Source organism: Hippoglossus hippoglossus, chromosome 5 (assembly GCF_009819705.1).
Source record: "Hippoglossus hippoglossus isolate fHipHip1 chromosome 5, fHipHip1.pri, whole genome shotgun sequence".
Lineage (NCBI taxonomy): Eukaryota > Metazoa > Chordata > Actinopteri > Pleuronectiformes > Pleuronectidae > Hippoglossus > Hippoglossus hippoglossus.
Genome location: NC_047155.1, coordinates 11,934,737 through 11,958,220, shown reverse-complemented (window position 1 = coordinate 11,958,220; position 23,484 = coordinate 11,934,737). Strand labels below are relative to the sequence as shown.

Sequence of the window (23,484 nt, the reverse complement as noted above, 5' to 3'; positions counted from 1 at the left end):
TGCCAGATAAAAAAAGATGAATCGGTACTGAGAAAGTCTAATACCACAGTAGAAACAAGGTTTTATTTCGAGTTTCCTTTCATATTGTATTTTTCTTACAAACATTGTTGATACAAAACAGGGACTGCAACATCTGAAGAATGTACACGTCAGCAGTAACAGTGTAAACGACATATGTATGTTTAATAACAATATGGAAGACAGAGGAGTATCTCCATCACTGCATAATCGGACTCTTTTACAAATAGGAGGTCATCAACACATGCTTTCTTTGATGTTTTATTCATATTGTTACCTCCAACAAGGACTTTTTGTTTTCACCCCTCTCTGTTTGTTTGTTGGTTTGTAAGCAGGATTACGCAAAAACTGGGGAACAGATTTTCACGAAACTTGGAGGACAAATGGATCCAAGAAAGAAACCACTCAAATTTGGTACAGATCCGGACAAAAAGGCCGATTCCAGAGATAAGACGTTTTGTGACATTTGCCCCCGATTTTCCCGAGAATAATGCATGGATCTTGATCTTTATTAAATCAATCTTGAGGAAGAAAGTCAGGGTTATTTAGAGCACTGATATACGCTTGTGTAAAGTTTGTTGCAAATCCACAAAACTGGTTGACAGGACTTCTTTCAGCCTCTGTAACAACTTTTGGCCTGGAGAGGGGCCTTGGTGGAGGTATCTGCTCTACTGAGTGTGAGGCAAGTATATCATCATTTTGTTGTTTTATTTTACGGAGGAATATCATCATAAACAGAAAAGAGAAACAGAAACACAGAGAGAGACATTTCCATTAAAAACATATTTGTTGTGTATATTGCAATTCAGGACACAAAGAGGAAATCTATCAGCGTGCTCACCCCATGGGCGTGATGGGAGTGTTAGTGGGTTTGGGGACGAAATGATCGGAGCTACAGGCACAACATGGGAGGAGAGGCTTCGTCCACATCTAGCTGCTCTGCATGGACTGCACTGTCCCCTTAATGAGACGTTTGTGTCCCCTTTTCCCTGCCGGACCGCGGGGCTTAGCAAAGGCCTGTTTGTGGGCATGTTGCTTAGGATGGACCTCGTCGTACAGGAAGTCCTCCGTCAGTTCATCTCCATTATCAATCTCTAACTGCGAGAAGAAAAAAAGAAGCAGGAGTTGAAAAATGTAGTGAGAACAGTGTTTGTTAAAGAACGTAAACAACTGTCACATTTAGTCATCGTGATGAGATTGTGTATGTTTGGGTCTGTATACAACCAGGTAACCAACATTTTTTTGCCATGAATTCAAGTCCACCCTAAATGCACCCTTGTTTTTTCTCCCCAATTTTGAAATGTTTCACACTTTTATTAAGTTCATAGTTCAATTTTATTTCCTTTAAACTCTATCTTGAAACACTAGAATGGCACTCAGTCAATTTTGGTCGAGGTGCACCAAATTACAAAATAACTCGTAAATATCCGTTCCCTAAACATACCAGATTGGTTTCATCAAGACATCATATTTTATTCCCTTGTAAAATGTTGAAAGATTCCTTATCTGGCTACGTTAAAGAAAATGAAAAAATAAATCCTGGATCCACCCCCTGATCCAGATCCACAACAGAATGTAATGGGTTCTTTCCTGACCTATACCACATTCTTCCACTGAATTTCGTGGTAATCTATCAAGTTGTTTTTGTGTAATGCTGCTTACTTATTCAAACAGATGAAAACATCCTTGGCGGTGATACTAAACAACTGAATCCTGTGTCAGAGGATCTACACACTGCTGACAACACAATGCTGGTGTAGAAACACTAATTATCCTTTATGTGTTTATTCTGGGAAGTATTTCAAATATGCATTATTTTATGTGAAATACTGGAAACTGCCACAAAAATAGTTTCTAAGAAATAAAATCCAGAGAACACAAAACCTCAGTGTCCTCAGTGGCAGCTGTGATCCCGTATGAGCCTGTGTTATCCAATTTTCTCTCCATCTATCCATCAGGTACCTTTTTAGCAATTTCCAACTGGTAATCTTTCTCCACATCCTCCAGTAGTCGACTCTTGCAGCTGGAATACAGCATTCGCTCCTTGATGCTGCAGCTGTACCCTGGCATGGAGTATATGAACACTGCAGACCAAGAAAGAGAATAGATTTCCAAGATCAGATTTCCAAGAATTAGGAGTAAATATTTACAGTTGATTTAGATCAGCTGTTAGAAACCTGGAGGCAACATCCTCATCGAGGCACCAGGATGAATTATGGAGTAAAAAAAGTGATTCTTTTTTCTCCGACTTGTGTCTGGATTTAGATTTTTTCTTGTGAAAGTCCGGATACCTGGAAACTGGGCCGTCTTTAAGCATTTTAAGCTTATTCATGATTTTTTTACATGTCAAATCTTAAAGGGGTCTCTGGTCAAAACAGTTAAGAATCAACAGTGTCTCTCAGGGTCGACAGTTGAGGCGTTCGGACGCACATACCGACAGATTCCAGGTAGTCTCCTTCGTGGGAGTGTTTGTAGAGGAAGAAGTGATATCTGGGAGTGTCTTTGGGAACTCTGCTGGGCAGATCTCGAGTTTCTGTCGGGTTGGAATGGACCAGCTCGATGATCTCCTTCTCTACGTCCAACCTCTGCAACACAATGAATAAACAGTAGACAAGTAGTAAATCAACACCAAACTGATCTCAGCAGAACAGGGCCTCTGTTTTTCTATATATCTATATATATCTATATATATATCTATATATATAGATATATCTCATGTCCTCAGGCTGACCAGTTGTATGTAGTTGATGTTTTTTTGGGCCAGTTGCTGCAGGGCTCTTCTGGCTGTCTCCTGCAGAGGGAAAGCGAGGCCCTGAAGTGTCTGGTGCTTTGTCTCCACGCTGATATCTGTCTTCACCTGCAGGGGGCAGCATGCAAACACACTATGAGCCTCTAAAGCAGGACCCAGAGAGCTCATAATGGGATAATACAGGTGGACCTCACTGTACTGTGGTGCAAATGTATTTTCATTTTTATTACAACTAACAGATTCGGGTTCTCTCTCTTAATGTCCTCATTAACATCAAATCTGAGTTAAATATACACATACTGTATGTATCGTGTCAACATACCTGTTTAACTCGGCCCTGAGAAAAAAAAGGCAAACACAACAAAATGTTACAATTAGAGGAAACAAATTTAAGACAGCAGAAAAAAAAGAGCTCACATAGAAAGCTATGTGCCACGTTGACCTCTCACCTCGGTGATTTTGATCCTCTGGAGCTCCTGCTCGGCTAACGTGAGCGGGGCAGGACCTGAGCAGGATGACACATGACGCTGGTAGCCCAGCAAACAGATGTCCTCCTAGTGTCAAACAAGAGTGTCTTTTTAAAACATGTGGTTAAAAGCAGCACAGACGGTCTGTTGCAGTAAATTACAGAGAAAGAATAGAACATGATCCCTGTGGTATAATCTGGAATTCGGTTTTAAATGCTCGTAAAATAAGATCTGATCTTCAAATAAGTCACAAGTGAAGGCAGCCACAATGTGCTGTAGCTAATAAAACAGTTATGACCTTGTGTGTCTTTATTAAACACATCCATTAGACATTCACAGTGCCGATAGATGTAGTGACTTCCTTTGGCAGCGATAACCTTAAACCATCACTTCCAGTATGTGTGGATCAGACGTGCACAATGTTCAGGAGGAATCATGGAGCTGTCTCCCCACAGAATTGCCTCATGTGTCTGGTGTAAACGAGTCTCTGAGGTCAATCAACAACATCTTTATTGGGTTAAGCTGTGGGCTCTGACTGAGCTTTTCCAACTGGTGATTTTATTTGTTCCAAGTCTTTCTGTGTGAGAACTAAATCAGTACTTACAATCATTTTCCTGCTGATGTATCACCCGACTTCTCATCCTTAGCCTCAGCCGACCTGATATTTTCCTCTAAAACACCTTGATAAACGTGGGAGCTCATTTTCTCGCAGAAGTTGTCCACAGCAGAGAAGAGGAATCTCCCTCTGCCGTGGTTCACCTGATGTTTTCATGTTGCATTGCAGTGCACTGCTATTTTTACACCACACACGTAGCTGCATGTTCCTTCATAAACAATTCAACCTTAGTTTCACCAGTCCACTTTTCACTTTCACTGTTGTGCTATAGTGTCCTGGAGCTGATTATCAGACTTGAGAGCAGCAGCTTCCTCTGTAATATCTTCCCATCATGCTCCATGATTTACATACGGCCGACTCGTGAACAGAGATATTTACCAGCTGTATTATCCCCGATTATTTTAAGCCTGTAGCTTTGCTCTGACGGCTAATGAGAGTCACAGAAATAAACTGGAGTGTCACTCAGTAAAGTTCACACCTCCACCGAAGCCCAAGTGAATGCGATTCATTTATTTTGCACATAGAAAAATAACAAATGAACATTGAGTAATTTTGCTTCTGTAGAATTTACATCATGAGTTTTCCTCAAAAGATCAAAATAGTTTGGTTCTAATTATGTCATAATTAGAGACGCTTAACAGATTTCCAACTAATTGCTGCTGTAACCTAGATACCCTCCCCCCCCCCCCCCCCCCCCTCAAGTAGTGCTTGATTACAGGAAACGTAATAGGAAATTAAAAAGTAAAACTATAACTGTACCCAGAGGATATACCTCCGCCAAGGCCCAACAGTCTCCTTATGAAACCACATTTCAATCCCCTTGATTCAGAATTTTATTCGGATCCGCACCAAATTGCAAACACTCATAAAGTTTCCTAAACAAGACAGATTTTTGTTCATCCATCAATTATTCTCTGAGAAATCAACGGAAATGTAGAAAAATGTCCCGTTTCTCAATGTTAAAGAAAGTGAAAGAAAAACCAGGACCTGTGAATGTTTAATGATGTATTCAATATATAGACAAGTGCGAGAAAATGATCTTTTTGTTGTGAAAATCTGAAGACAAGAGACGTTTAGACAGATTGATGCAGATCGTTTCACAGGGTTCACGTACTGCTTCTCTCCTCACTTTATACTGAAATGTAATAGCTCTGACCTCTGCTGTGCCAAACATCTCGTACTTGACGTGGCCGCCGCCAAGCTCCTTCTTCACTGTGGCGCGGGTGGCAGCGTACAACATCTTTTGTTTCACCTGCAAACATCAGAGGGACAAACGTGTGTGTTTGTGTGTGTGTGTTTGCTGTGGGAGGAAAAGAAATGCTATGAAACTCAGGTTTATTATAAACTGTGCAGATGTTTTTAATGAGCACCATCCAAACAGACGTAGTTTTAAGGGACACTCATACTATGTCATCTGTCACCTTTGTTACCAAGTAGCTGAGTTGAGTTTGAAGGATCTTTCAGCAACAGGCAGAGAGGGTGTAATGACTGACTGCCATCAAGTTGCATTATGGGAAATGTGAGCGTGACCCAAGCTGAGACAGAATAAACGTGATTATTGGCGTCGCCCTTTTACCATTTAACCTCTGATCTCTAAACAATATGACTGATTGCTTTTTGACTGCAGTGATTACTGTGCCCTACTGATGGACCTGGTTTATTAAAAAACATTTACCAAGTATGATCATTTTACTATGATCATCAACCTAAAAACTGTTTTAGATTAATGTTAAATCATTACTTTATTATACTATTTTTAGTATACTATACTTTAGTTTACTATTATACTATTTTGATTGCTTTAGTAGGGCTAATACATTGCTGTAGGATACATATTCATCATTTATTATAATTGTTTATGTGTCTATTTGTCATTTTCTGCTGTATTTTGCATGGTTTTGCATATGTTTGATTCACCCATGTATTTAGATTTATTCTTTTGAATCTACATAGTGTACATTTTGAGTATTAAAAAATATATTATTATATTTATACTCACAACTGAGAGAGCTCACTGACCCCAATTGAATGGATCCTGAGAGGTGCTGCTGGCTATGTTTACATATACACGCGGTATCTATTGTACTTCTGTCCGTCCTGGGAGTGGGATCCCTCACAGGTGGCTCTCTCTGAGGCTTCTACCTCCCCCCCCTGTTAATTAGTTCTCTTGGGTAGTTTTTTTTTACTCTTGTTGAGGTTTAAGAACAGAGGATGTCTCACCTTGTTAATCCCTATGAGACCAATTGTAATTTGTGATTATGGATTATACAAATAAAATTTAATTTTACGTGACGAACATCTGGAGAGTTAAGTTAGTAAAGTCAAATAAGGGACTAATAATGGATGGGATTTTATAGTTATCCCACAAAAATCATGTGACTATAGGGACTGAAAATCATGATATTGTGTCGTCCGCTGTTTTAATTTTGACTGACTCCTAAATTTAAATTATTAAATTAAATAGAAATGTGGTTCTTTAAAATCTGCATGCTAAATTGGAAATCCCCCCCACCCCCCATCACCAGTAACATGTTGTTATGTGCAGCCACAGCGCAGAATATACTTGTTGTGTCTTACTGGAGACTGGTCAGGAGACCACGAGATGAAGATCCACTCGTAGCCCTGTGCATTCTGGGAGTCGAGGCGGTACAGGATGTAGCAGGGCTCCTGGTCGTCCAGGAGAGGAAGCAGGAAGTGGTCGTAGTCCAGGTCCCAGCTTTGGTCCGGCTCCCTGCAGGCACCCAGCACCAGCTGCTCTGAAATCAGACCACTACTCATCACATACCTCAGCCCATGTATTACATGTAGCTTGGCCTTTGCACAACCTTTTGACCCATAAAAGAAGCATCAGTGGATTTTAGAGCCTTCAGTCACAGATCCTAATGATGTACATGAAGCAGGACTGTAATTACTGCAATGTGACCATATGAAAAGGTGAAGAACTTGATATATAAAATTGAGTGTGAGTTACTCGTTTTACTGCTCAAACAGAATGCAAACAATTGGAGATAACATATAAAAATCATACACACAAATACTTCTGCATTATTTTTATATATGTTTTATATACAGGTTATGTTTTCATCTGCATTTGTCTGTTATTTAGCAGGATTACGCAAAAACTACTGCACGGATTAGCACAAAAGGATGTGGTATGGGCCACTAAAGAACCCATATAGGTGAGAATTGGGATCAGGGGTCGGATCCAGGATTTAAAACAATTATTATAATATTTTCATTGATTTTTCAGAGAATAATTCATGGGTCTTGATGAAAGAAATCAGGCATGTTAAGCGGACTGATATCTATAAGTGTGTACAATTTAGTGCAGATCTAAATAAAAGTCTGGGTCTAGTGAATTTAAATAAAGGGACTGTTTGGCCTTAGCGGAGGTAGGCGCTCTATGAGTCCCATTTTAATAATAATAATACATTTTTGACACTTTACAATATATCAGACATAAACATGAATAAGACCAAGCGTTAAAATTGCCAACACATATGTAACACATGGTCAGAAAGCCAAGGTTAATTCAGGTTAGGAGGCAAAGACACCTGACAGAATGTATGTGAACACGAGACTGACGAAAAGTAAAAAGGCTAAAATCTGACAATATGTTATGTAATGTAGACCGATCTAAACAGATGTTTTGAGCTGTGAATTGTAATTATATGTAATTGTATCATAAAATAGAGAAATTTGTCATTTTTCAGAGGGTCAGCAGATTAATTTTCTGTCCATTTTCGAATGTATTATTACATCAGGTTTATATTCAACCACCATGAGTCCCACTGCTCATTTCTCCCTGTGTCCCCGAGCTGTGTCTGGCTGTTTGCTTCATGTGCTGCGCTGAGAGAAGGCACAGATCCAATCCCCCCCTCCTCAGTTAAAAATATTACAGGATTCATTTCTGACTGACTGGACGGGACTCGTCATCTCTCTCAAAGGAGCTGACGAGGAAAATCCAAACCTTAATAGCTTTGGTTAATTAAGTTCTCAAAACATACATACAAACCCTAAGTCGGATGGCCTTGTGGGGTGCAGGGGGGGGGGGTTCCTGACAGTCTCTTGGGGCATGCTGCTATTCTGAGCTGCAACACATTCCATCCCTGCACGCACGCATTCTTTCCACCAGCCATTCTCTCTCAGGCCTCGTCTTTATGTTGATATTAAACGTGTGTAAATGGCTCAGTTTAGGTGTTCGAGCCAAAGACAGTTGTAAAATCGTTGGACGTCAGGTATCAGGGGACAGTTCAGATGGGGTAGAACAGGATAGGTGACCGGAAGTGACCCACTGAGCCGGTGGTGATGAAACAGACTCGTGAGATTTTATTTCTCCTCTGACATTGGAACGAACATGAGTGTCACCGGGCTGCTGGACGCAAACTGTGTCCAGTCACATGTCGCTCTAAATAACCGAGTGACGCCACGGAGAGAGTTCAAGGTCAAACACAGCTGACTGCTGTGAGACTGTCTGTCTCTCTTATCAGCACGCTGGCCTCTGTGGACATCAACACCCCAAAATATGACAGCAAATATTTTATATAAACAGACACAAGGCGCAGAGAGAGTCCGGGCTGCATCTGTCATGAATCATATTACAGCCCTGCATTGGTCAATTACCAAAATAAGATGTAAACACCTCATGAACATACCAGTCCACATCCATAATCAGCCACCCAGAAACCTATTGCCTCACTGAACACTTCTTACATGAACCACACTGCTGAACAACAACTGCCGCAATGGTTTACTGACCTGTTTTTACATACTCAGTTATGTCTGGGCTACATGCAACCCACCACAACAGGCTGTGCATCTCTGAGCGGTGTGAGGTTCAGCTGAAGACAGGGACAGTTTGAGCCTCTCGTGTATTATACACATTGTGGTCACTGAGCTGAAGCATGTGTGATTTTCGGAAAAAATAAATAAATACCCAGCAATCTTTGAAAAACCCCAGGAAATAGTTTAACATTTCCAAGAGTTTTCCCAAAAGATTTTAAAGACCCTTCCCACGATCTGGATTTCAAATGAATCCGCAGCTCGATTACAAAAATATTTACTCTCCACCAAGGAGCTTGTGTGTTCACCCCTGCCTGTTTGTTTATTGGTTTGTTTGGTTGCGATTACACAAACACTGCAGGACAGGTTTCCACGAAATGTAGTGGAAGGATGCAGAATGGGTCGGGGAAGAACCCATTCATTTACGGTGCAGATCCAGGACATTATTATGACTTTATTTTAACATTGCGAAATTTAAAAAAATGTTCCCCCCAAAGGAATAATTCATAGATCTTGAAAAAAAATTAAAAAATCTGGCACGTTGAGGGAACTGATATCTAGAACTGTATGAAAGTTGGTGCAGCTTGATGAATTTAAGGGAACTGTTGGGCCTGCGTGGAGGTTTGTGCTCTACGGAGTGTCATTAGTGTTTGACCTGTTTTTCTTGAGTCACACAAAGGTGGCTGCCCCTGCTCAACCTTTATGGCCTGTTACAAAAATAACAATCCTTTGAGTTTGTCTAGACTTGTTGTATTTTAATATATATATACAAAATCATTTTTTTCCCCTTTTCTGTGTGGCATAGAAAACAAGCGCAGAGATTTGTATTTTTTTGCAAACTGGATTAGAAAATACCGTTTTAAACTGATTATAAAGATATTTGATTTCTTTTTAATCCAATTGTGAGAAGAGTCTAACAATGTTGATGTGTGTTGTTAAACTGGGGTTGTCAAATATCATTATTTATTATATTATGATTATGATCTGCCGTGATAGAATGTGACTTGATTGTAAATGCTTTGAGCTACATGACAACATTAACGGCCATTTTAGGTCTAATTATTTGTTACGGTTTCCATCCTGCAGGGATGAGTCAGTGAACTAAGATGATCACAAACTCTGATGTCCAGCACGTTGTATTTGACCTGTTTTACTGACATTATATTGTTTCACTGTCAGGGATTGTAAACTAAAATGCTGGAAACCATTGATTAAGACTTGTTGAGAAAGATTTATTGAGTTTATTATCTCCACCAAGGAGGTTTTCATCTGTTTTTTGTATTTCTCACTTTCTTTAACATTTTGAAAAAGGGTGTTTGTTTTTCATGATTTCATAGGGAATAATATATGGATCCTGATGAAAGAAATATGTCATATTTAGGGACTGATATCTGAGTGGGTGAACTTTGGCGGTAGCTTTAGTGAGCACCATAGTTTGTAATGTAATGACTCAGGAGCTCAAATTCAAAGCAATCCACATACTATACTTAAATATTAACTCAACTTAAACTTTGAGCACTTTAAAGCTGACTGACACTAAACAGCATGAATGATTTAGGTTTTACATCCAGTCCCACCCAGGGCCTGCTCCATCGTATACACTGGCCGTTGCCCCGGGTCACTCACCGTCTCGGATGCGCACCTTGATGAGGCGCACTGCTCCTCCTCTCGCTCTGGCCAGGAACTCCCTGAGCTCTGGCGTCACCACTAGTGCGAGGAACATGGCGGGTCAGCAGTGTCTTCCTCCCGCCAGGCACAGCAGCAGGGGTGTTGAGAGACAGAAGAAGTAGAAGCAACAGACAGGAAAGGAGCTCCACAGCACAAGGCCCCAAAAAATCAGTCCAGTCAAGAGACAGTGAAGTCCAACCAAAAGAGCCTGTTGTAAAAGCTCGGCCTTTACTCTGGCTGTTGAAGAGGATTGTCGAGTGCGACTCGACTCGATGAGAGAGTGTGACAGTGTGAGAAGGGACATTGCTCAAGTAACTAGGACAGTATCATGTCCATACAGTGAGAGGTAACCTGATCACCTCGCTCCCAAATTTAGCTCCCAATGACTGACTGTCTGTCCCGTCCTGTGAGCTGGTCTGTGAAACCCCCACCGCACTACAGCACCTGCAGCGGAGAGTCAGGCCCAGCAATGAACAACTTCAACTTCTGAGGCAAGTACAAATAAAATCAGATATATTGTCCCAAAACAAGTCACATTGATCGGTCAGTACTTAGATCTGAACTCACTGAACGATTGTTTCACCATTTAACAGTTAAATGGACTGTACCCTTCCTCTCATTGCGATTTTACAATGTGTTATTGAGGTAAAACACGAATAGTCTGGTGATAATCAGTTACAAATCAATGATTTAGGCTGATGAGGGAAAAACAAAAGGCAGCAAAAAGCTTTTGTTGAATTCAAAAGCCAAATTCGATAAAAATAAAATACAAAGGCACTCAGAGTGCAGAGCTCCAACAGTCCCCTTATTAAACAACCTTTAAATCAACTAGATCTGGATTTTTATTTGGATCCAAATTGGACAAACTCATGTTAGATGTTTTTCATTAAAACCATTAAAGAAAGTGAAAAACATTTCTTGGATCCACACTGAAGTATAACGGTTTCTTCTCTGACCGCTGTCCACTGAGTTGTGTGTTAATCTGTCTAGTGGTTTGTGTAATCACGCTACGACACAAACAAATGCAGATGAAAACAACCTCTTGTTGCTATGGAGACATTGCAAATCCCAGTACTAGTCAACTTGACAACAGTGATGATCGACACCTGATCTTGTTGACATCATTTTCTAAATATAAGACACACATTTCGAAACCAGCAGCGGTTGTTTATAATGTCTTCTATATGTAGTGAGAATTTAATCTGATAAATATTACCATGGCAACATAAATCATCTTCAAAATCCTAACATGGGTGACCCAGTTCCGATTTGGTCAAATCCTCCTTAGTAGTAATTTATAATAACTTGTTCTAAATAAAATATTTCCCTTTGAATAGTAATATAGATATATGCCTATAACTAACTACATATAAACACAAGTATAGATTCAAATGAAATTCATTAATATCATTGTTGTGTATAACTAATCTGAAAGGACTCAACTGATTTCAACACGAGTTTGTATCTAAATATATCAAACTTCAATCGGTCTGAATAATATATTAATTTAAAAATCAATGTATTTTCTCTGAATCTTCAAAATATTCTATGTAATAGTTTGTCTCTTTAACCACTTTTATTTTGTCACAATTATTTTGTAAAAATCCAAATCATGGACTAAGCATTGACACATGACACAATAATCAAGTTGACAAAACTTACAAAAGAAACAATTTAATGTTAAATAGAAATATAAAAAAGGACAATAGAGAAGAAATCTATTTCTGAAAACAACTTATTTACAATTTGAGTTTGATTTGCCACAAATCCCTGCGATATTCACATAGAGCTGGTTTTGCTGACCCCTGCTGGTCACGTCCATCTTCAGCCTTCAGCAGAAGCCGAGCCTTCACTTCACTCAGTCGTCTATTGTCGGCAGCCAGAACGCCTGAAAGGTCATTTGAAGATCCATTAAAAAAAACACGTCGCTCACACACACAAGACTCCTAATGTCATGTTGTAACCTTTAAAGTCACTCAGACAGTTGTGACATATTTAATATAACTGTGTCAAAATGCCACTGAAGAGAAGAAACTGAAGTCCCATGCATGGCTAACATGTCTTTCTGCCTGACACACTTTGGAAAGCAATCATTGGAAACCTAACTCCCTTAGTGCACACTCACCATGTTGGAACAGGCACTTGCAACTGTCATGAACTTGGGGTTGAACTGTAAGCACGTAACTGGTCCTGTGTGCTTCCCATCTAATAGAGCCACCTTCATACCGCTCTCTGCGTTCCACACGTGGATCTTTCCGTCCTCCGACCCTGGAAAACATGGGCGATTCAAATATTTGAGGAAAGTAGGACCAGCGATGACGATGATGTAACAAATCAGGTTTCCTAAGAGGTAAATGTAAGACTTTCTAAGTCCTCTATAACACAATAATGTAGGCATTTTAAACCCATTTAATTTCAAGTTAAAAATTTACTTATATTCAACAGGAACATGACTATACAGAACCATGTATACAAGTTTTGTCTTTTTCAACAGGGTAAAGGTAACAAATGTGCTGTTCTAAAGCCAGATCTCATTAAATCCAATTTTAGGTATTACTTCTAGAATTTGTCATTTTTATGATGAAAGGAGACACACCGTTAAACCACTTCATACGTTTTTAAAACCTGTCAAAAGACATTTTAAGACCCAAGATTCAGATTATTGGATATGAGACCATTCAAGACTTGGTATAAAACTAATTCCAACACAGAGACAGCAACGGGAGAGAAATGACAAACTTAACTTACCGATCATAACGAACTGAGAGTCAGGAGTGAACGATGCCTCTAGCGTTACACATTTACTGTTGTTGTAGCCCTGTGGGTAAACACACAGCAGCATCCATGAGCAATTATTCAGAGATCAGTGAAACAGCAACAAAGAACACCCCGGTACACAGAGCTTGTATGTTAACCTTACTGATCCTCACTCTTTAAAAAAATGAATCTAATTCTAAAATAAAATGTGAGGGATTTCCATTCATCAGTACTTTTCAGTCGGTGTCCTGGTTGTGATTTTGATGTGCATCTGCCTGTGTTTTGGTTTCAGTCATTTATATTTCCACACATTAAGCATGAGTTGTCTCTTACCCCAAACGAGTGCACCACAGCGCCCTTAAAAGCATCTAAGACCCGAAGAGCGGCGCCGTTAGTCGAAAGAAGAATTAGTTTTCCATCGTTGCTAAATTTGAGTCCTGTCCACTCGCACGTCCGATCGTACTGAAGCTTGAAGGTTGCAAAGGGACCCTGTTGACAAGCATGATAATGACTGGTTAGCTCCTAATTTTAGAGAAACGTCATCATGAATGATCTAACACACACACACACACACACACACACACATACACATACAACCACATCTTGCCTTGTCAAATGAGCGCAGGTCATAAAGTTTAACCATCTCTGAGTTTATTCCTGCAGCAAAAATGAGACCCTCTGGGTCAAAGGAGCAAACTGGTTTCCCCTGCAGGTGCATCAGACCCTACAGTGGACAGAAAACAGGAGAATGTCAGTAACAGCTCTATCTCTCCATAAAAGATGAAGCAGAAATACCAGTAGACGTTCAACAAATTAAACATTCTCACCTGGCAGTTGGGCGACCGCAGATCCCAAAGTCGAATAGTTTTATCTAATGAACCAGAAATAAACGTATCGTCCACGGGAGACATGGAGAGAGACGTCACTCTGACGACAACAAAAAAAATAATGAAATATTAGAACACAGAAACTTTATACAATCAAACCAAGGTAGAGAACAAAGTAAGACAGGTAAACATCCCATCCTCACCTTTTGTTATGCCCCGGAAAGTAGCGGATGTATTTGTTGTCATGAAGGGACAGGTATCGGATAGTATCTTAAGGAAAAGAAACAACACAATTAAAATGAGGAAGAAAAGAAAAGGGCAAGAACGAGGCTGTCATTAAAAACATGAAGTCAATGGTGGGCAGGTGCGATGAATAGACTCGACCGTGGGCAAGGCAGTCACTTGTACAGTTAGCTCCTGTATGGGGCAGAATCACAGACCCTCAAACTGTACAAACAACTACCTCAGACCAAAGTGAGTAGTGTGGCCTCCGAGATCCAGATGCTTTCCACCGGGGTCCTTTACACATCTGTCTCCACAGTACAACCAGGGAAACACATCATGACACTGACAGGATGGAATCAGGAGAACGTATGAAATTTTGAATAATCCAATTCTGCGATGCAACTTTAATGTCTTGTAGATTAGAAAGAAGCATTTCAACAAGTCTGCAATGACACAAATTGAACACCTCTACTTATTTGGCTATATTTTGCAAGACATGTTTTTCTTTTTTCTTATTATTCATGAAAACATCCCACTATCATTACAGGTAGAAAATTCAAAACCATTGTGATTGTAGATTTTTGATGAATTCTTAAATTTATGGAATAAAAACCATGTCACACAAACTGAACTTCATTCATATTATCCACGTTATCCAAACAATAAAAACCAGCAAGTATTTGAGTGTCAACATACCATCGATTTTGTTGGAACTGTAGACCACAGTGTTGGCAGCGTGCGTGTACCTGATCAGATCCACTCCATACTTCTTACTGTAGAGAGTCCTCTTGGGTCTGCCATAAAGTAGAGAAAGAGCAAACAGGCATTTAAAAATCACCTGAAATGTTTTTGACAAATAATCCCATTGTCTTTTTGTAATTTTTACTTTCCATTCTGCAAAACTACACAACTGTTGATGAGGTAACTTAAGTCACAGTTATTATGGTTTGATTTTAACTATAGTTGAGACTATAAATGATTTAAGCGCTGGCACGTCAACATCAGCTGGTGTTGTCCCTAGTTTTCCCCTCAATAATGGTCACATTTGAGGTAAAGCTATTCTGTTTTTTGTGCTTGTGTAGAGTTTGTGTTGGAGACTTGCGTTGTGTACTTGGGGACCAGTAATGTGTAGATGTAAATGGGCTCAATTTTAAAGTAGCCGCGAGCTGGTGTTGCACACGGTTTGCGGTGCATAGAGGAGAAGACGACAGATGTTGAGACAAGGCACCGAGGGGCAGATGAAACTTACATCATTTGAATTTGAAGGAAAATCTATCCTAGGACGTAAATAGCTTCACAGTCTTACATATAGAACCTTTAATGCCATTAAGACTGAGGTATGATTTATCAGAAACGTTTAAATGCTTCTTTGGGCAGTTACAATTTTGGAAGAGCATTTGTAATTCGAGCTAGTAAATCATAAAGATGCCAATAGATTACTGCAGGGTTACAACGAGCATTTGTTGTACTACTGTACTTTAAAACGTGCGTCACAGTCCTGAAGTGTCCTCTGCAAACTGCTTGTTGTGTTCCTCCTACACTTTTAAAGCCAAACGCGATATATTTTAAAGTTTAATGAGAGAACGGCAGCAAATGTTGGCATCAGAGAAGATGGATTCAGCCAATAACTAAGATGATTTATCTAAATACTAAAATTGTAGCTGATTCATTTTCCGTGGATCAACTTCTTCCAATAGTAAAACTGCAAATAATGATTTTATTGAGAATGAATCTTATTATTTACTGAATTTGGCACTTTGTTTATGAAACTGTTGGAAAAACCACAATTTGGATATTTGCCAAAGCACAAGATGAATCAGTGTAAAATTATAATTCCCATATATCAAAGAAAGGCAGCAAATGATCACATTTAAAAAGCTGCAACTAACAAGAGACTAAATGAATTAATCATCAAAGATGGAGGGATTTTAATTCATTTACAGCAGCAGCTTTTTATCTGCGACACTTGATTCTATTTGTCGCAATAATAAAATCAGTGAGATTGATCAGCTGCCTATTCGCCCCCGAGCAGCGCTGTTCCACTGATGCACCTTGTTTTTAAATCAACTCACTTACTATCACGAGCTAATTTCACTGTAAAAAAAGACGTTTTAAGGATTCTTAACGGATTATGATCCACGTTTAATACACATCTATATGAGCGCATGTGCACGAAACCCCCGGAACAGACAGGATTCGTGTCGCGGGAGCTCAAACTACATGTAACTAACGTGTAATTCACATTTCATACAATCGCTGCAGACTGTGATCGCAGCGCAGCAGGCCTCGCTAGTTAGCATAGCGGCTAGCTGGCGTCAGACCCGGCGGTAAAATGGAGGCAGAGCCGCGCTTACTTTCCCTCCTGACAGTCGTACAGGACCAGGGAGTCGTCGTCGCTGCTGGAAATGATCGTTTCTCCGTTCGAGCTGAAGTCGAAGCAGTTGATTTTCTCGGAGTTTTCCCGGAACACCTTAGCGACCCTGAAGCTCCGCAGCACATTGTCCGTCAGCTTCATGGTGGCCTGTGGGAGAGAGGGGCGGCAGACCCTCCGCTGGCGGTGTGGAACCTGCCTACAGGGAGCACTGGTGCAGCCGGAGGAGAAACGACCTGCGGAGGAGCGCGCAGCGGGCTTTTGGATGAAGTGTGGCCCGGACACAGAGACTGAAACCCGCCTGAAACGCTCCGGATCCTCGGGAGGGAAAAGCACCGCCTTCCCTCCACACGGCGGTGACGCGCATATTCACCACCTGACGCGCGCATCAGCAAGAAACCACGCGATGTTGCCGGTTATCGCGATAGTTGTGTGATTGTTTGAATGAACGCGGCCTGCACGTTGTTGTGAAAACATAATCCAACATAAAACAATAGGTAAACTTTTCATCAAAGAAAATGCAGTACTATGTTGTACACGTGTAGAACAGTAGTACGCAGTGTATTTTCAGTTTTTACAGTATTACTGTATAACCCAGAACACAGAGTTCCCTTTCCTGCCACCGAGCCCACAATGTGGATGACAAGGGTAAAAATAGGAGTTATAATAATAATTATAATAATAATAATAACCCATTAATATTGCACAGAGTTTAAACAGAGTTTACAAAGTGCTTTGACAGCAAAGCAAGAAAAGTAAATAAAAGAGAAATAACAATCAGCAGGATGCAATGGGACAAGGAGACCAGACAACCAGGTTTAGGTGGTTTGAAAGACGGTAGTGTTCTAACTAAATGAAAAAATATAGATATGTCACATGAAAACTTGAACACATCAAAGCGGTGATGTGACAATAAAGACAATGGCAATAATTATTATAAAAAAGGGGAAAAAAGACAAGTTGACTAAAGATATCTAAAACCTGGAGTAAGTTGCTCAACTTGAATCAAGATCAAATTATATCTGTTTTATACGAGTTCCCTTTTAAATTGAAATGTTGAAAATGTTAAACAACATACCCATCAACACATGATGAATTATCCAGACAGTTTTATCTACCGCTGGGTGGAGATACATGTTTTGGCCTCAAGGTGGAGATCTGCCCCCTGATCTGCACCAAAATTAAATGGGTTCTTCCTTGGGTCATTTCCCTCCTCTCCATAAAAATCTTTTGAAATTGGTCAAGTACTTTTTGTGTAATCCTGCTAACAATCAAACAAACAAACACCGATGAAAACATAACCTCCTTTGTGCAGGTAACAAACAAAAAGTTCCTGACTTGGAATAATCAAAAACATAAAGTGAACCTCCAAACTCTTTATCAATTGTCGTTGATGAATGAATTACATCAAATACACTTGATTCCCTGCTATCACACGTGAGAGTCAGACTCTCAGCCCTCATAAACCTAAGAAACGCCTCACTGAGCACCATGTGTAGTTCTGAGAAAAACACCTGCATCCACTGTGCACGAGTTCAGCGTGAACCAGCTGTATGTTGTGACCTCTTTGAACTGTGCCTCACAATGAATGGATCCAAAGTCTGTCAGACTCTGTGCACGTGAATTTTACCACTGTGTTCACACACCAGCACTGAACTCGCTTCTGGTATCACTGTCCTTTTTTTGTCCTCACTTAGTAATTGGCCCAAAAAAAGTAAAACTAAAAAGGCTGAACACAGCAGAGTGACCACAGTGCTTCATGTATTCTGTGGTCCATTCAAGTCAATTATTACACACAGGGTACACAACCCCAGTCAGAGTCTGCTCACATTTTTCGCTTTGCTGCCTGACTGCAGAATTGGAGCAAACATATCAGACGTCCAGTGAAATCCACAGGCTTTAATCCCATTTACAACCTAACAGGTAGGCTGCACTAGTCTTCAGGAAGCACAGTTTGATGGGAAATGTGTTAAGTCATTTGTGGCAAGCTAACTGAGGGTTTGGTTGATATAACCAGAATCACCAGGCAAAGGTCTCTGCATTTCCTTTCAGCCTATCGCCATTGATTGAATTATGCTAGTACTATTTAAGTATAGTTTTCTTGTGGCCAATACAGATCTCTTGGGGCTGCAATCCTCTGATACGTTTTACTCAAGTTGATGATTAATGTGCTTTATAATCGTATCTCACCTCATCAGTGGAGATGTTCCAGTGCAAGCTTTTAGAAATGTCTCTGATAACGATACTGTTGAAACTGTTTGTATGCAAATCTTTATATGTACCAATCTCATTTTACATCTTTATCTAAATGTTGCTTTTGAGAGTACTTCAAATATTATAAGTTATATCTCCGATCCTTATCGTTATTAATATGTTTTATAGATGTATATACTTTTTTTATTAAATTAAATTAAACTTATTTACAACAAAACCATGTCTTCTACTGGCATCAATCTGAAAAAGTCGCAGAGACATTTTAGATAAGTATATTTTAAAAATAAATATTCCATCTCTGTTTTGACCTAATATGTAATTTAAATCTGTATAATTCATAGCAGAGGTAAAAAGTAAGTACTGCCTTCATGTAATCTTCTTTGATTTTATTTTAATGAGGAATTTTATTCGATTCAGAGATTAACATCATGTGTCTGGAAAAGGTCTTATATTAATATAATATATAATATATATTATGAAGTATTTAAGTTTCCGTCAGATAAAACAGCAATACTCTTCTCCAGCAAATCCCTTCTTCTTCTTCACCGCTTGAAAAAACGCAAAAGCACTTGTCCGAGCGGCGAAGAAGAAGAAGAAGAAGAAGAAGAAGAAGAAGGGATTTCCGCTAGTTTAGCATTAGCCAGAGTTGCTAAAAAACAACTCGGTCAACTCGTCAAAGACAGCGACAAAGAAAGAGAGAAACAAAAAGAGAAAACCAACCAACATGTCGGGGTTCATTGTTCTGGACGATCAGCCTCTGTCGGTGGTTTAAAATGAGGGATTTCTGTGGAGCACATAGAGCCACGGTACTGGAGCTGCACCTGTTGTTTTGCAATGTTACTGAGACAGATACAAAGCTGTTGTGGCTGCATGTGAACACTAGGAAATGTATTCCTAGATTTATTTAGTTTTGAAGTTTTATACTGTTTTAAACTTATAAAGTTCTTATTTGTCTAAACTGTGGCTGCACTTCAACAGCTATTGTAAAGAAGTAATTGTGGTGTATTTTTTGTATTTATTTATTTACCTGTCTTCTTTTTCAGTCATGACTGACTCGACGATAAGAGTATGTATATGTTAAACCAGAGTCAGGTCATACAACAATCACTTCCATACAGGAGCATACCGCTGAAATATAGAATACTTTATATAAGTTATTGTTTTATTGCACAGGGATTTGATCTGAACTCGGTATCAGCTGATACACAAAGTCCAGGTATCAGAAATGTGGTGTTGGAACAACTCTATTTTTCAGTGCACCTTGCAAGCAGCTGATGTACATTCACTTTCAGTACTGACCACACATGCTGGGCAGCGCAGTGACCACTAACATAAAGTAAAATATAATTGCCATTGCATAATAAACTTTGAGTCCATGCTATTAGTTTCTGCTGTGTAAAGTTTAGATTTATGGAGGATGTGTAAAATAAAGAATTTGATGTATTGTTAAAAGTTTCTTCTACTTCTACTCAAGAGTTTAAAGTGACCTTCAACCAACCAAAAATGATCAGTCACTGTAGAATATGATGTATACTAATATGATATATAAGTGTGGTTAATTGTTTTTAATCTGTTTGCCGTTTCTTCACCCCTCAGGCAGTTCGGGCTCGAGGCCAGTGAACTGTTCATGGCACGTCTTCTCTCCCTGTTGCGGCCTCAGCCGTTGCTGGCCCTCGTGGGTAGGAGGAAACCGACGCTGTGCAAAATGTCAATGGACTCAAGGGCACGCCAAGTGTTTGCAGCTGCAGTGGAGGCGGTCCAGCCAGACGCTGTGGTCCGGCAGAGTATAGAGCGCAAAGAGGACTCCGTCATCATCAATGGTAAAAAATTCACACTCAAACACAACCTGCACTTGGTGGGATTTGGAAAAGCCGTGCTGGGTATGGCTGCGGAGGCAGAGAGGATTGTGGGGGATCATTTGGTGAAAGGAGTCATAAGTGTCCCTCATGGGATTCAGCAGACGTTACAGCAGCATGGGAAAAAGTAAGCATAACCTTCAAAAGGTAAACAACATAAAATATCCAACAGAAAACCAGATAAAGCATAATACAACTTTTCATTTCCATCACAGCCATCTGTTGTTAAAAGAAAACAGTCGCATCAAAGTAATGGAGGGAGCCAAGCACAACCTGCCAGACACTGACGCCCAGAAAGCAGCAGAAAGAATCAAGCAATTAGCCAGTGAACTGACAGAGGAAGACCTGCTACTTGTACTGATTTCAGGTAAATACATCACTTACCTTGTTGCTTATTCTTTGCACAATACGTCGATTAACAAGAGGTGGTTCAATTCCTTCAGGCGGAGGCTCTGCGCTATTACCTGCACCCATCCCACCAATCGTGTTGCAAGAGAAACTGGATGTTACCCGCAGACTTGCAGCAGCTGGTGCCACAATTCAAGAGCTGAACACTGTGCGTCGAGCCCTTTCCTTCTTAAAGGGTGGAGGACTCGCACATTATGCTCACCCTGCACAGGTAACGTGCTTTTAGTTTTGAAACTGCTGTTCATTGTTCAGAAGCGATTCCAGCATTGCACTTTGAATATCACATTTCTGATCACGTCACAGGTGATCGCGCTGATACTGTCAGATGTGATCGGAGATCCTGTGGACTTGATAGCCAGCGGTCCCACAGTCTGCAGTGAGGTGTGGCCTGAGGAGGTTTTGTCAGTCCTTGAACAGTACAAGCTGTTGAACTCTATACCAGCATCAGTAAAGGAGGTCCTTGGGAGACCGAATCCCAGGCGGAAGGATGATAAGGATAAAACAGACAAGGCAGAAAATGTTCTCAATGTTGTGATTGGCTCCAACGGCATCGCCCTCAAGAACGCAGGACTCCGTGCCCGAGAGCTAGGTTTCCGCCCTGTTGTTCTGTCGCTGGGAGTGTGCGGTGATGTGAAGTCAGTCTCCAGACTCTACGGCCTCCTGGCCCGCTTTGCGATTTCTGCAGAGGAACCTCCTCCCGAGATTGTCGCTGAGCTGCTGAAGCTGGGTCCCGAAGTAGGTGTGGAGAGCTGGGACCTGTGCCGTACCATGCAGGTCTTGGGTGAAGGGCGCACGGAGGGATGGGGTGCCACATGTCTCCTAGCTGGAGGTGAGCCCACTGTAGAGTTGACAGGAAAGGGTCGAGGTGGTCGAAACCAGGAGTTGGCTATGCGAGTTGGCCTGGAGATGAGAGGCCTGCAGCTGCCACCTAATGGTCCCGTCTTCCTGAGTGGTGGAACCGATGGCCAAGATGGACCCACTGAAGCAGCAGGGGCCCTTACTGATGGGGGGTTGTATGAAGAAGCACAAGCACAGGGGCTGGACATCAACAACTTCCTTACCAACAACGATTCTTATACGTTTTTTTCACGTCTTTCTGTCGGGCAACGTTTACTTGTACCTGGCCTAACTTGCACCAATGTGATGGATGTGCACATGCTGTTTATTCCACCAATTCCCATTAACAAAGACTAACTCCGAGGGTGGATCTGAATAAAACAATAATTTATGTCCCTGTTCATGTTTTAGTTTCATTACCTCCACCAAGGAGGTTATGTTTATTAACCCGTCTGTCTGTTTATTTGTTGGTTTGTCAGCAGGATTACACAAAAACTACTATTGTGGAATTTGCACAAGCCTTGGTGTAAGGATAAAATATGAGCCAAGATCCAGCAACTTTTAGAAAACACGGGGAAGCAGAAATGTTCAAATCCTGCAAGACTGGACTGAGTTCTGGACATCATGGACTGTGCCATTTAAGAACATTGTTTTGCTAAGGCAATCATAGTTGTTTTAGCTTTGGCTATAGGTCTGACTGACATAAAAATCCATCCGTCCATCCATTATCTCTATCTAGATTTCCCTTTTGAAGGTCGCAGGGGGAGCAGAACGGAGTACGCCCCCTGGACAGGTCGCCAGTTCTGACTTAAAAATAAATCTCCGAAGTCAGTTTTCTTGCAGACTATAGCAGTTTATCCATCCTTTCTATGTTTACTTTCTAACCACACAACCCACAAGTCTGCTGTGGAGATGCATCCCTGCAACACACCACCATTTTGAGCCAGTGTGGAAATAAGAAAAAGTGTGAAGCATCTGGACAAAGCTGCTGTAGGTACTGTCTCCCTTCTCGATATCCAGTGACAGAAACAGTGTGAACCACTGCAAAAATAAACCAGTGACCTTGGAAATCTTCTTGTATCTTTTCTCTAATTTGTATGTTGTTAGAATTCTTACGAAAGTTCTTTTGTCCTTTTTCCAAGAAAATGATTAACCGGCTTTTTTTTCCCTTTCAAATACAGTCGTCATTCATCACATAAAGAATACACAAAGACGATGGTTATTAAAATCTTAGATATCATAGACGAGATTAATGTATAATTATACTCCACTTGTTTTAATCATAGATTTTCTTTTACTCTGACAAAGGTGTTGGCTCAGTCAATGTTAATTAAATGGAAAAATCAACACTTGATATAAACTTTTTTCTTATTAAGTGCACTCGTCATGGTAAACAGCAGTTGTTAAAGGTTCAGTGTGTAAGATTTAGGTGAAAGGGATCTATTGGCAGAAATTGAATATAAAATAATCCTTGTGATGTTTTCATTAGTGTGTTAAATCTAAATTGTAAGAATTGTTTTCTATACCCTAGAATGGGCCCTTTACATTTAAATACTTTTACATCAGGAGCGGGTTTTCTCTATGGAGGCTGCCTTTTTTTTTTTTTTTTTTTTTTACAGTCGTCCAAACTGGACAAACTAAACACATTTTGAGTTATTATGACAACTGAAGGCTTTCACAGGTTCTCTC

General features: G+C 40.3%; 3 protein-coding genes across 5 annotated transcripts; 1 reads left to right on the top strand and 2 right to left on the bottom strand.

The window, feature by feature from the left end:
* Positions 1–41: 41 nt before the first annotated feature.
* LOC117761394 (twinfilin-2) lies at positions 42–10,567 on the bottom strand. Its single transcript, XM_034585237.1, has 9 exons — positions 10,259–10,567; positions 6,428–6,606; positions 5,007–5,102; positions 3,217–3,321; positions 3,090–3,104; positions 2,750–2,875; positions 2,453–2,603; positions 1,981–2,102; positions 42–1,116 (listed from the first exon to the last, which is right to left on the bottom strand). The coding sequence occupies exons 1-9, from the start codon at positions 10,353–10,355 to the stop codon at positions 949–951; spliced, it is 1,059 nt and encodes a 352-aa protein (XP_034441128.1). The 5' UTR covers positions 10,356–10,567; the 3' UTR covers positions 42–948.
* Positions 10,568–10,692: 125 nt separating this feature from the next.
* glyctk (glycerate kinase) lies at positions 10,693–22,869 on the top strand. Of its 3 annotated transcripts, none has more exons than XM_034585235.1 (5): positions 10,693–10,791; positions 20,291–20,677; positions 20,766–20,917; positions 20,994–21,169; positions 21,262–22,869. In XM_034585235.1, exons 2-5 carry the CDS (start codon positions 20,322–20,324, stop codon positions 22,150–22,152), a joined length of 1,575 nt encoding a protein of 524 aa, XP_034441126.1. In that variant the 5' UTR covers positions 10,693–10,791; positions 20,291–20,321; the 3' UTR covers positions 22,153–22,869. The 3 variants fall into 3 exon arrangements, with proteins under 3 accessions (XP_034441126.1, XP_034441125.1, XP_034441127.1); XM_034585234.1 differs by lacking the exon at positions 10,693–10,791 and adding an exon at positions 18,267–18,403; XM_034585236.1 differs by lacking the exon at positions 10,693–10,791 and adding an exon at positions 19,277–19,500.
* wdr82 (WD repeat domain 82) lies at positions 11,947–16,841 on the bottom strand. The gene is made up of 9 exons (XM_034585238.1): positions 16,464–16,841; positions 14,806–14,903; positions 14,088–14,154; positions 13,885–13,984; positions 13,665–13,781; positions 13,391–13,546; positions 13,049–13,118; positions 12,426–12,568; positions 11,947–12,188 (listed from the first exon to the last, which is right to left on the bottom strand). Exons 1-9 carry the CDS (start codon positions 16,622–16,624, stop codon positions 12,159–12,161), a joined length of 942 nt encoding a protein of 313 aa, XP_034441129.1. The 5' UTR covers positions 16,625–16,841; the 3' UTR covers positions 11,947–12,158.
* Positions 22,870–23,484: the final 615 nt, after the last annotated feature.

What these genes read in the sequence shown, in the direction of transcription:
- wdr82 (XM_034585238.1), bottom strand. Translation starts at nt 16,624, where the DNA reads ATGAAGCTGACGGACAATGTGCTGCGGAGCTTCAGGGTCGCTAAGGTG. An exon ending in CAGTTCCAACAAAATCGATG is followed by an intron (nt 14,155 to 14,805) that starts GTATGTTGACAC and finishes CTTTTCCTTAAG; the next exon opens with ATACTATCCGATACCTGTCC. An exon ending in TGCGGTCGCCCAACTGCCAG is followed by an intron (nt 13,782 to 13,884) that starts GTGAGAATGTTT and finishes TGTCCACTGTAG; the next exon opens with GGTCTGATGCACCTGCAGGG.
- LOC117761394 (XM_034585237.1), bottom strand. Translation starts at nt 10,355, where the DNA reads ATGTTCCTCGCACTAGTGGTGACGCCAGAGCTCAGGGAGTTCCTGGCC. An exon ending in GGTCTCCTGACCAGTCTCCA is followed by an intron (nt 5,103 to 6,427) that starts GTAAGACACAAC and finishes TGATGTTTGCAG; the next exon opens with GTGAAACAAAAGATGTTGTA. An exon ending in AGATGTTTGGCACAGCAGAG is followed by an intron (nt 3,322 to 5,006) that starts GTCAGAGCTATT and finishes GTTTGACACTAG; the next exon opens with GAGGACATCTGTTTGCTGGG.
- glyctk (XM_034585235.1), top strand. Translation starts at nt 20,322, where the DNA reads ATGGCACGTCTTCTCTCCCTGTTGCGGCCTCAGCCGTTGCTGGCCCTC. An exon ending in GCTACTTGTACTGATTTCAG is followed by an intron (nt 20,918 to 20,993) that starts GTAAATACATCA and finishes CAATTCCTTCAG; the next exon opens with GCGGAGGCTCTGCGCTATTA. An exon ending in ATTATGCTCACCCTGCACAG is followed by an intron (nt 21,170 to 21,261) that starts GTAACGTGCTTT and finishes ATCACGTCACAG; the next exon opens with GTGATCGCGCTGATACTGTC.